The following is a 12,144-nucleotide window of genomic DNA, read 5'->3' on the forward strand; positions in this document are numbered from 1 at the left end:
TTCTTTTAAGTACGCTGCATGCTGAAGTAGCAATAAGCAAGGAAGGGAAGAAAAAACCTGAAGCTGTAACGTTCTACAATGCAACAAAGTACAGGGTGGATGTGTTTGATCAAATGAATAAATATACTACTAAGGTTGCATGTAGGAGATGGCCAGTGCATGCCTTATTCAACATACTGGACATTGCGGCAATAAATGCATGGGTCATCTATAACATAGTAAGGAACAGGAAAACAGAAAGGAAGAAGTTCATCAACCGGCAAATGAAGTCAAGGGAATGAAAGAGCAAGAAAATCAGGCAAAGGAAGAGGATTTGGGACTGAAATCACCTGGAAAATGGAGGAAGTGCCAAATCAGCCACTGAAAAGGCAACAAGACCAGCAAAAAATGTATAAAGTGCCTCAAAGCTGTGTGTGGAATATGTGCCTGTAAAACAGAAATCACCTGTGCTAAGTGCATCTAGCAACTTCAAATGATTTGAGTGAAACATAATACAGAGCTGTTTGTAAAACACATGTGAGAGTAAAATGGAACAAATATACTAAATATGTCTAGAAGGATGTACAAATAGTTAATAAATTAAAATCTATAGTTAAAAAACTTGTTTACAGTCACAACCGTAAATTTGTATGATGCAGTGTTGTTCATATAAATTAGTAATTATTTATGGTTGCTTCGTCAGGAAAGAGGGAAGGAGAGGGAAAGATGAAAGGATGTGGGTTTTAAGGGAGAGGGTAAGGAGTCATTCCAATCCCGGGAGCGGAAAGACTTACCTTAGGGGGAAAAAAGGACAGGTATACACTCTCACACACATGCATATCCATCCACACATATACCGACACATGTCTGCTTGTGTCTGTATATGTGTGGATGGATATGTGTGTGTATGTGTGTGTGTGTGTGTGTGTGTGTGTGTGTGTGTGTGTGTGTGCGAGTGTATACCTGTCCTTTTTCCCCCCTAAGGTAAGTCTTTCCACTCTGGGATTGGAATGACTCCTTACCCTCTCCCTTAAAACCCACATCCTTTCATCTTTCCCTCTCCTTCCCTCTTTCCTGATGAAGCAACCGTGGGTTGCGAAAGCTTGAAATTTTGTGTGTGTGTTTTTTTTTTATTGTGCCTATCTACCAGCGCTTTCCCGTTTGTTAAGTCATGGAATCTTTGTTTTTAGTAATGATTTATAATTGTAAATAACTATTGTGATTACTAGAAATAAAGTATGGATTAACAAACACTAAAAAAAGTACTTGTTTAAGTCAAATATGAAAATATTTTATCTGAGGTCAAAATGACCCTTTGTGCTTTTTTTGGAATGTCAGAAACTCTGTCATTCTAGTGTAAATCTATCTTCTGAAATAAGCTGTAGGATCAGTATTGCCTCACGTGTTCCAACATTTCTACAGAATCCAAACTGATCTTCCCTAAGGTTGGCTTCTAGCAGTTTTTCCATTTGTCTGTGAACAATACGTGTTAGTATTTTGCACCTGGACTTATTAACTGATAGTTCAGTAACTTTCACACCTGTCAACACCTGCTTTCTTTGGGATTGGAATAACTATATTCTTCTTTAAGTCTGAGGGTATTTTGTCTGTCTCATACATCTTGCTCACCAGAGGGTAGAGTTTTGTCATGGCTGGCCCTCCCAAGGCTATCAGTAGTTCTAATGGAATGTTGTCTACTCACGGGATCTTGTTTCTGCTTGATCTTTGACTGCTCTGTCAAATTCTTCAAGCAGTATCATATCTCCCATTTCATCTTCATCAACATCCTCTTCCATTTCCATAATACTGACCTCAAGTACATTGCCCTTGTATAGACCCGCTATAAACTCCTCCCACCTTTCTGCTTTCCCTTCTTTGCTTAGGACTGGTTTCCCATCTGAGCTCTTGATATTCATACAAGTGGTTCTCTTTTCTAAAAAGGTCTCTTTCATTTTCCCGTAGACAGTATCTATTTAACCCCTAGTGATATATGCCGGTTGAGTACTGCTCGAGCATTTGTGATCCCTATCAGGTCGGATTGAGGGAGGACATAGAAGCAATTCAGAAGCGGGCTGCTAGATTTGTTACTGGTAGGTTTCATCATCACGCGAGTGTTACGGAAATGCTTCAGGAACTCGGGTGGGAGTCTCTAGAGGAAAGAAGGCTTTCTTTTCGTGAATCGCTACTGAGGAAATTTAGAAAACCAGCATTTGAGGCTGACTGCAATACAATTTTACTGCCGCCAACTTACATTTCGCGGAAAGACCACAAATATAAGATAAGAGAGATTAGGGCTCGTACAGAGGCATATGGGCAGTCACTTTTCCCTCGTTCTGTTTGGGAGTGGAACAGGGAGAGAAGATGCTAGTTGTGGTACGAGGTACCCTCCGCCACGTACCGTATGGTGGATTGCGGAGTATGTATGTAGTATACCGCCCGCTAAAAGGCACATAACATACCTGGAAAACTTTGACATTCATTTTTCTCGAAAAGGTCTAGTACCTACAGATATGCCGAGACACCTGTTCAGTTACTTTGACTTTTCTTACACTGAGTGAAGCGTATGGGAAAATGGAATATGGCACTTGCGTGTTTTCGTCTTATGTCTGCTGAAGGACTGTACTGCAGAGCTATGCGACACGTGGCGCACTGGTAGCGAAGGCACTCACCGACTGCGAGCCATAGAAGTGCCGACGGCCAGGCAGCGGGCAGCAGCTGCGCCGCGGCCACGAGGCAGGCGAGAGCGCAGGCGGCGGGCAGCCAGGGGCAGAGCAGCGGCGCGTGGGCGGCGGAGGCTGGGGGCTGTCGCGCCACCACGGCGGCCAGCGCGGCGCACGCTGCCGCCCCCAGGCCGGCGGCCGCCCCCGCCGCGGCGGGGCTGGCGGGCAGCAGCGCGACGCCGGCAGCCACGGCCGCCGCGCACGGCGCCGCCGCCCACAGGCACAGTTGCACGCGCCGCCCCGACGCCGCCGTCGCCGCGTGGTCGCGCGACGATGCGCACCCGCCCCCCGGCGTCGTGGGCGTCGCTGTCGCCACCTACACCACGTCATCATCTGGCGTTAAAATGATATTCTTTGGATGAATGTTAATAGGAACCACCACAGCTGTATTGAGGTGTATGTGTAATGGCCATACTGGTTGTTGTCAACTAAAATTTTCAAGTGAGACTACCAACAGTTCTGTAACAATTTCTCACAAAATTGTGCCGATATTATGTCCTAGGAAACCTAATCGTTCTTATGTAACGTCGAAAGCACACACTGGAGCATAATGAGCATACAAGCACGTTGCTGACTGCCTGGCAGAAGCTCAGTGAACTGGGAGTACTGGGAGCATGGAGTACTGTCCACACTTGGCTCTAGTCTAGTCTAGTCCAGTGTAGTGTAGACAGAACGCCATATTCCCGCACTCGACGCACTGTGCTTCTACCAGGCAGTGGGCGAGGTGCTTGCGTGCTCATTATGTTCCAGAATGTGTGAGTGGCGCAAAATTAGGCACCTTCTTAAGAGCCGACATGGCACCCACATCAATGTTACATTCATCATGTCGATAAGACACTTAATTTTGCACCGTCACCGTGGGGTATCCCTGCCCATGACATAAGTGGTGTGGAACAAGCAGTTTAGAAGATGCTCAGTGAAAGTGCAGAAGAAATTCGTAGGGAAATGACCCTCATTTTTTCAAACTCTAACTCGCCAACCTCGAATATGACACGAGCTGAGAGTGATAGTCTTCATTAACTCCACAATGATCCTCTCCTGGTAGTCCTGCCAGCGGACGACGGCAAGGCAGCCGTCACTATGGAATGACCCTACTATGACGCGAAGATTCGGTTGATGCTGGAGGAGGAGAGATATCAAATATTACCATGGGACACAAATAAAGAATAGTGAGGAAGGCGTCAGAGGCTCTCAAGAGATCTTCACTAGAGGAGAATGTCTAACACCTACCTCGAATGGCCTCGCAACGATTCACAAGAAGAATACACCTCCATGTCCCTTCGTGAGCACCACTGGATCGCCGACTTACGGATACGCGAAACGTCTGGCCTGCCCTCTTGCTCCACGCGTGGTCACTGTGAGCACCACATCAAGAATATGACCAATTTCATCAGCCGAATTAAATGCCTGCGTCTTGGAGAAGGAGATATTATGCTCCATTTTGATGTGGTATCATTATTCACGCGTGTTCTCATAAAAGATCCTCTATATCTGCTCTCTTGCACACTGTCCGCATCTTATTTGTTGTATGATGCAGAATATTTTAACAAGACGGACGGCGAAGCTATGGGGAGCCGATTATCTCCAGTTATAGTCAACCTGTTTGAGGAGTACTTTGAGGACATCGTCCAGGACATGGCTCCTGCAAAGCCTGGTTGCTTTTGTCGTTATGTCCATGACATGTTCGCTGTGTGGTCTCACAGACGCGAAAAGCTGGTAGAATTCTTGGACCATATCGACAGTATTCATGGCAACATCAAGTTCACGATGGACGTGGAGGTAGACGTTGCCTTGCAATTCCTTGACGCCCACGTCCGCCGTAAGGCAAATGGGTGTCACAACCACAATGTTTGCCAGAAACCCACCCAAATTGACCTATATCTGCACGCTAACAGCTGCCACAATCCGTCGCAGAAACGTTCTATCCTGAGAACGCTGCTGCACCGAGCGGAAGCAGTCTCAGGCGATGAAAACTTGCCGAAGGAACTGAGCCACTTACAGAAAGTATTCAAGGAAAAAGGGTACATCAACTGCCAGATTTCGCAAGCCATCTTTCAGAAAAGTGGTAAGCAGAATGACTCTGATGAGGACTCGAAGAAGCTTGCGTTTTTGCCGTTCTTTGACTAAGTAACAATAAAGGTAAGCCGGCCTCCCAAAGAGGCTTAAAATCGATTGGGTCCTCAAGGCTCCAGCAACAGTTCGACAAATCATTAGGCCAGTGAAAGACGATCAAGGCCTCAGAACGCCAGGAGTATATAAAATATCGTGTGCTTGTAGACATTTGTATGTTGGATAGACTGCGTTGGACAGTGCCGCACAAGATGAGTGAATTGTTTTTTTTTTTTTCTGTGTCGTGTCCGCAGTTGCTATGAATTTCAGAAATGACTCCAAGCCGCCTTCAGTAACTGAGTATGAGTTAATTTATGCATTGCACCACAACGTCGTCCTTATGCCACTTTCAAGAACTATTTCGATGACAAACATTGCGATACTGATTAACAGTGTGATTCTGAGTGTTCTGCCGAGTTGTTTCCATTTTGTGCACAATATTTCGATGACGATCCATCCATCTTCTTCAGGAGCGGCGAGGTTCGCGGCTGTATTGTTTCCAGCTGGAGTTCAGCGAACGAGTTCGCATAACAAGACTTACAGCAGCTGAAGAAGACGATTAGGTCGGTCTTTAAAATATTGTTCATAAAATGGAAACAACAACTCTGCAGAACACCCGGAAGCACACAATTAACCAATCGCGCCGAGAAAACCTGAGAGATAACGTTGCTATACTGGTCTCTTGTATGTGTTAATCACGAAGCACGCCACTTAGCCTAGTGTGTTTGAGTGAGAGCGTCACAAGTATAATTAAAGCATGTACTGCTGATTATAACATTCCACCTAGTACGATTGGCATGGTAGTGCGTTACTCTGCTAGAATAACATGTAATAATAAAACACAGTCACGTTCGAGATACAGTCTATCCTAGGACTAAGATAGCGCAAAGAGTACGTCACTGTGAAGAGTTCCGTGGTAAGATAGTGTCATCAGAATCAACAGTAAATTATTGCCAACAAAAATTGTTGACGTGTACCTGCCAGCTTCACAAGCAGAAGTTGAAAAGACAGAATACATGAGGGCACTGAATGAGTAACTCGGCACGTAAAGGGAGCAGAAAATCTAACCGTAATGGTGGATCTGAACGATAAGTTTTTCATGAAGTGATTACCACAGCCTTACTGCCTTCTGCATCTTCATGCTGTCGAAAATTTCTGATTATTCTACATTTGAGCCGGCCGCGGTGGTCTAGCGGTTCTGGCGCTGCAGTCCGGAACCGCGGGACTGCTACGGTCGCAGGTTCGAATCCTGCCTCGGGCATGGGTGTGTGTGATGTCCTTAGGTTAGTTAGGTTTAAGTAGTTCTAAGTTCTAGGGGACTTATGACCTAAGCTGTTGAGTCCCATAGTGCTCAGAGCCATTTGAACCATTTTTTTCTACATTTGAGGACCACTTTCTGCTCCAAAAGACAAGAGGTCGAACTCAAGCATTCTGCTCTCTTTGAAAAGGCTGTTGCCAGAACTGGATTCACTCTTTATACCGGATGTCTTCGGCCACCTTTGCTGATTATTTATATTCAAAATCAAAGGAGTGGCTGCGATCGAAACCGGCACTCGCAACGTTTAGATTACGTAGTCAAACACAGTACCCCTAGACCTCCGTGACCCAGCCTCCCACAGTCTGCAGGAATTAATGGAAGTGTGTCAAAACTTCTGTAAGTATTCGGCCTCAAACACCAAAAGCACGTAGCCGTCACACAGGCTCAGTAGTGACATCGAATATTTGAAAGGGCAGCAGCGCCAAGGAAACATTGCCATATCTAAGAGCGCCGGAATTTAAACATACTGTACTGCTCAACAATTCCCACCACGTCGCAGAAGCAATACATGTCTACTGCTACTCATTTATAATTTGCCTTCTATCGGGCGTCAACGCTAGGTCATCTTACGTTGCTTCTTCACAGATTACTTTATACTTTTGTTATTAAACAAGGTCCAGTACGGTAGTCTATATTCTCTACCTTTCCCCATTCATCACTATCACTGGGACGTAAGGAGGGTGCAAAAAACGTAGATACACCATGTAGGACATCGAAAGCGGCTTCCAGTCATCTCGGAATGGATAAATACAGCTTTTGTATAGCTTTAAAGGAGCTCGTATACCATTCTCCTGCAAAACAGTGGCACGTTTAGGTAACAATGTTGGAAACGAATAGCGACCACACACGCTTCTCTCTAAGGTAGACCACGAAGACTCAATTATATTGATATCTGGAGACCGTGGTGGGCGGGGAAGATGTGACATGTCACCTTCGTGTTCACAAGATCAGTGCTGATTGATGCTAGCTGTGTGAGCAGGGGCCCTGTAGTCTCGGAACACAGCATCACTACTGGGAGGAAAACGCTGTACTTTTGGATGGGCCTAATCAGGCGAAAAGGTCACACAATCCTTCACAGTAATCCGATCTTACGGAGTACCAGTGGAGCCCATGGAGTAACATGATATGGCTGCCCAAATCATCAGCGAATGCCCGCCCTGTTTCACTTTTGGGATGTAAACTCGGCCAAAAGTTGGAAATAATGTGGAAAAGACTCATCCGACCAAACGACTTTCATCCAGTGCACCATAGTCTAGGTTTTATGGTTTCAGCACTACACTTTCGTCTTACGGGCACTTGCATCACTATGAGTGCATCTGGAATTTTATCTAATACTGCAATTTCTTGACTCGGAAGCGACTTTGTGTTGTTTTGGTGCTGACAGAGTTTGCGAGTGCGACCTTCAATTGTGCAGTGACTTTTGCATACGTCGTCTTCTTATTTTTCAGCATAATCGTCATCAAGGACCGTCTATCTCGATCACCCAGCACACTTTCGTCTGCATTGTGACTTAGCGGATGATGTATTTCCACTTTCGCTTTATGCCGTATAAATCTTCGATACTCTTCCTCTTGAAAAACCAAATACTTCGGCTGCTTTGATTACAAAAGCACCCACCGTAAGAACACCAACAATTTGCCCACGTTCGACTACACTTAGCTCCGACATTGTGCACTCACAACTACACAGACCACTGTTCCGGCTACGAACTGGCATTGGCAACGTATTGTGCACGTTGCACCGGTACCGTTAGTGGTCAAATACATCTGTGCAACCTGCAGGCTTGGCTAGCAACCGCTTTCATTTTCAAGCAAGCATTTTTCGCGTTGTTTCCATAGTATTGTCCAGTCCCTATATATGTGCCATGAAAGGTTATCAGAGAACCAATTGGAATTTGCCGCATGTTATTGCTATGTATCACCTGCACCTGTAGATTGCGGTATCTTCAAGTGTCATTGTTAACCCTCTGCTAGCTAGATGTGTTGCCATAAAAATGCAATTGACTGATTTTTTTATCCCTCTTGCAGAGAAAATGATTGAAATGGGAAAGAAAGACGAGAATGTAAAAAAAAAAAAAAAAAAATGGACCCCAAGCGCTGCTTACAAATTTATTGAGAATGTTAGGGACCATCTACCAAATGAAGGTGAAACGAGAAGGTGTGCAGGATGTGCTAAGAGAAAGAGGAAAACTAGATCAAAAGTCTTAAGTGCGATGTATCACATTGCTTTATTCAAAAACTGTTTCACACCACATCACAGGTAGGACGATCGATGTGTCGCATGAGACTCTCCAATTTGTGTGCAATGATAAAGAGCTTGTCATTTTGAAAATGTGCCAAAATTACAAATACAGAATGTTCTGAAATGATCTTTACAACTTTGTTCATGTATATTTAAAAAATGGGGTTCGTAGGAAGGTGGGGTTTATGTCACAGTGTTAACATACACCTAAAGTGTTTATTTATTTATTTATTTTCCTAGTTTAGAAATTGACGAAAATGGTCACAACCTGCCATATGGCACATGTGTGGAATAGTTGACAGAAACCAAATCTTACACTCAGTTTCAACGGAACTTCCGGACACGTTACAGAAGCTCACTTCCATCTTCCATCATACACGACCGTAAGACAGTGGTACTCGAGGTTCAAAGAATCCGGAAACACCATGAAGATGATGAGTGTTCGAATACGAGTGATGTAAATGTGGAAAGACTGCAACAGACATTTATCTCGAACCCAACCATATCAATCCGTCTGGCGACTCGACAGCTGCAGCTACCACCAACCACGCAGCTCATGATGCTACACCAGAGAACAAAGCACATACCTACAAGGTGCAGCTGCTGCACCAGGTTCAGTCTGATGACAGGCCAAAAGTAGAAAGAATTTGCAATTGAGATTGTGAGTCTCATCGCCGATAACCCACATTATCTGAAACAGGCGATGTTCACGAAAGGAGCTTGCTTTTCTGTGTCCTGGTAGGTGAACCTATACAATGCAAGGATCTGGGGCTCTGAGAACCCCCAATTTAGTTTGGAAATCGTGCCTGATAGACGTAAACCTGTGGTGTTGTGTCTTCATGAGTGTATTATAGGACCGTTTCCCTTTGCAGAGGCGCCAATAGCCTCCACTGTTTATCTGAACGTACTGGAGCAGTTTGCATTTCCACGGGTCGACGACCTTCAACCTGTCATGCTACAGCAAGCTGGTGTCGCTTGCCACTGGACCTCGATCTTTAGGAAGGCTTTGAACAATACTTTTCCAGGTCGTTGAATTAGCAAAGGAGGACCCATTTACTGGCCACCAACGTCTCCAGATATAACCGCATTACATTTTTTTGTTTGGGGCTTTGTGAAGATTACTGTCCCGATGCGGGAATTGCCACCTCACATCAAAGCAGCAACTGCACACATTAATCAGGATACGCTAGGCAGGACATTGCAGCAACTGGAATATCACTTAGATATCCTCCGTGCTACAGATGCCGTGCACACTGAAGACTGTTGAGTGGCTGCTAAAACTTCGGCGCTGGGTGAATGGGTGAACATTGTGTCGCAAAACGCACCTTTATATCTATCCCCATTTTTGAAATACACGTGGTCAAAGTTGCAGAGATCATTTTGGAACAACCTGTATTCGTAATCATAAATACAATCCAAATGCTACTCTGAAAATACACTAAAAAAAAAAAAAAAACAAAACGACGCAACACGAATGAATTTTCCGAATGGGACGGAAATAGGTGACATACGAAAGTACAGACATACAAATGAGTACAATATCAGAAAAACTGGATGATTTATTCAGGAGAAAGAGCTTCAGAAACTAAGCAAGTGAACAACACGTTGGTCAACACCAACTGGACTGAATTCGCTGCGATATCCCTCAGGAGAACATCCAACAACTCTATCAACCAATGCCAAGCCGAATAACTGCTTCCACAAGGGCCAGAGTCGGACCAATGCGTTACTGACTTGCTCAGTCTGTGAAGCTCTTTCTTTTGAATAAATCACCAATTTTTTTGAAAGTGTAATCATTTGTCTACACAAGAACGTCACATCTACGATTTTCGTCCCATTCGGATAATTCCTTTGTAGTGCATTGTTTTCCTTTCTTTTCTTTTTGCTTGGAAAGTAAGGAACGATAGGTCGCGAAATGGAAACCACGGTGAAAATCCGATGAAGTTTTGCTCAGGTGTGTTGGGCAGTGTCTCTAGTATGCCCGTCAATCACGTTACGTCGTTCTTTTTAGTTCTGAGCACACAGGTAGCACATAAAGATACCTAGAACAACAGTGTCTACCGCCGAGTACGAGGGCCTGGTGAGAAATTTCGCCTGAAGCTATGCAACCAACATTACAAAACTGTCGTGCGGTTTCTTCTTCAAGACAATTATCAGCCGCATTCTGCAGGGGCAATGCACTGTTTTGAGTTGGAAATATTTGATTACTCACAATACAGCACGTAATTTTCTCCCTCTGAGTTTCATCTCCAACCGGTGGCTATGAAGACAACATTTTGGCACAGACAACGAGCTGTAGGCCAGCGCAGAGAATTGGCGGAAAGCACTGGCGGCTGCCTTCTATAACGAGGGTATTGGAAAGTTCGTACAACGCTACGACAAGTGTCTAACAAGGCGAAGGCATCAGACACGGCCAACCGATTCGGCTCAAATCTGGCAGGTCGCTTGCGTACATCCTAAAACGAAGGACTCTAAGATATTTTGGGTCAACAGCCCCGCAATTTTGAGAAAATCACCCCTAAAGGTTATGACGCGCAATCGACTCAAAATTGGAGGGATCGATAGATAATTGTAAATAGAGCATTTTTAATCGTCAGGTATGGGGTCCGCAAACGCAAACTTTTCCAGAAATCGAGGAAAGAAACATTTACAACTGCCGCTACTGACCCACATGATAAACGCTTTTCCCCGACAGCGCCGATAGCGCAACAGCCAAGTTAACTGGCTGGGCTTCAGAAAATCCGGGTTCGAATCTCGAAGAAACCTAACGGATGTTATTCTTTTAGTTTGTATTTTTCCATATCTCAGTTGATAGGGATAGGAGGGTTAATAAGGTAAGTAAATCAATAAGGAATGATAATAATAAGGTAGGCAAATTAATTTCCCAAACGCCGTGAGTTAGTAAAGTATTAAACTTTTAAGCCTTGTCACAGGAAAACAACTTCGAGTAAGAGTGGTACGAATGCCTCACGAGGACGACAGCCAACCGCGCAACGCTTGTTTACACCAAGGCACGGGACAGAACGCACACGGGGAGAGTTATGTTGTCCCGGTTGCCTCTTCGTCGTATCACAGTTGTGAACCTGGAAGAGTGATGTGTCCATCACGAGTCTTATAGAAGTCAATCGGAAAGAGTTGTTTTCCATCATTAGGCTGCCGCGAACCTCGCGGATACATGTAGTGATTTTTCCATCGTTAATGCGCCGAATGAAATACGTTTTGTGAATGAACACAGTGTTCTTCCGTAAGTAACATATGGCGAGTACTGTATGTAGTTTGCAGTAATTAGCTCGTCTGTTTACGCCGTAGTAACTAGTTATTGCTTGTTGTGCCATATCTTTCAGGTGCATAATCTGAATAATGGAGGATGTACACCCTTCGACTAGCGCTGTAATATACAGGGTGGTCCATTGATCGTGACCGGGCCAAATATCTCACGAAATAAGAGTCAAACGAAAAAACTACAAAGAAAGAAACTTGTCTAACTTGAAGGAGGATCCTGATGGCACCATGGTTGGCCCGCTAGATGGCGCTGCCATAGGTCAAAGGGATATCAACTGCGTTTTTTAAAATAGGAACTCCCATTTTTTATTATATATTCGTGCAGTACGCAAAGAAATATGAATTTTTTAGTTGGACCACTTTTTTCGCTTTGTGATAGATGGCGCTGTAATAGTCACAAACGTACAAGTACGTGGTATCACGTAACATTCCGCCAGTGCGGACGGTATTTGCTTCGTGATACATTACCCGTGTTAAAATGGACCGTTTACCAAG

General features: G+C 44.5%; 1 protein-coding gene across 1 annotated transcript in view; it reads right to left on the minus strand.

Moving 5' to 3' along the window:
- The window catches only part of LOC124788883, a 437,882-nt gene that overhangs the window by 106,685 nt on the left and 319,053 nt on the right, over positions 1 to 12,144 (minus strand). The window contains exon 7 of the mRNA XM_047256165.1: positions 2,649 to 3,015. Coding sequence (XP_047112121.1) covers positions 2,649 to 3,015 — 367 coding nt within the window. The remainder of the gene's footprint in view (positions 1 to 2,648; positions 3,016 to 12,144) is intronic.

The sequence above is a fragment of the Schistocerca piceifrons genome, chromosome 3, assembly GCF_021461385.2.
Source record: "Schistocerca piceifrons isolate TAMUIC-IGC-003096 chromosome 3, iqSchPice1.1, whole genome shotgun sequence".
In the NCBI taxonomy this organism is placed as follows: Eukaryota; Metazoa; Arthropoda; class Insecta; order Orthoptera; family Acrididae; genus Schistocerca; species Schistocerca piceifrons.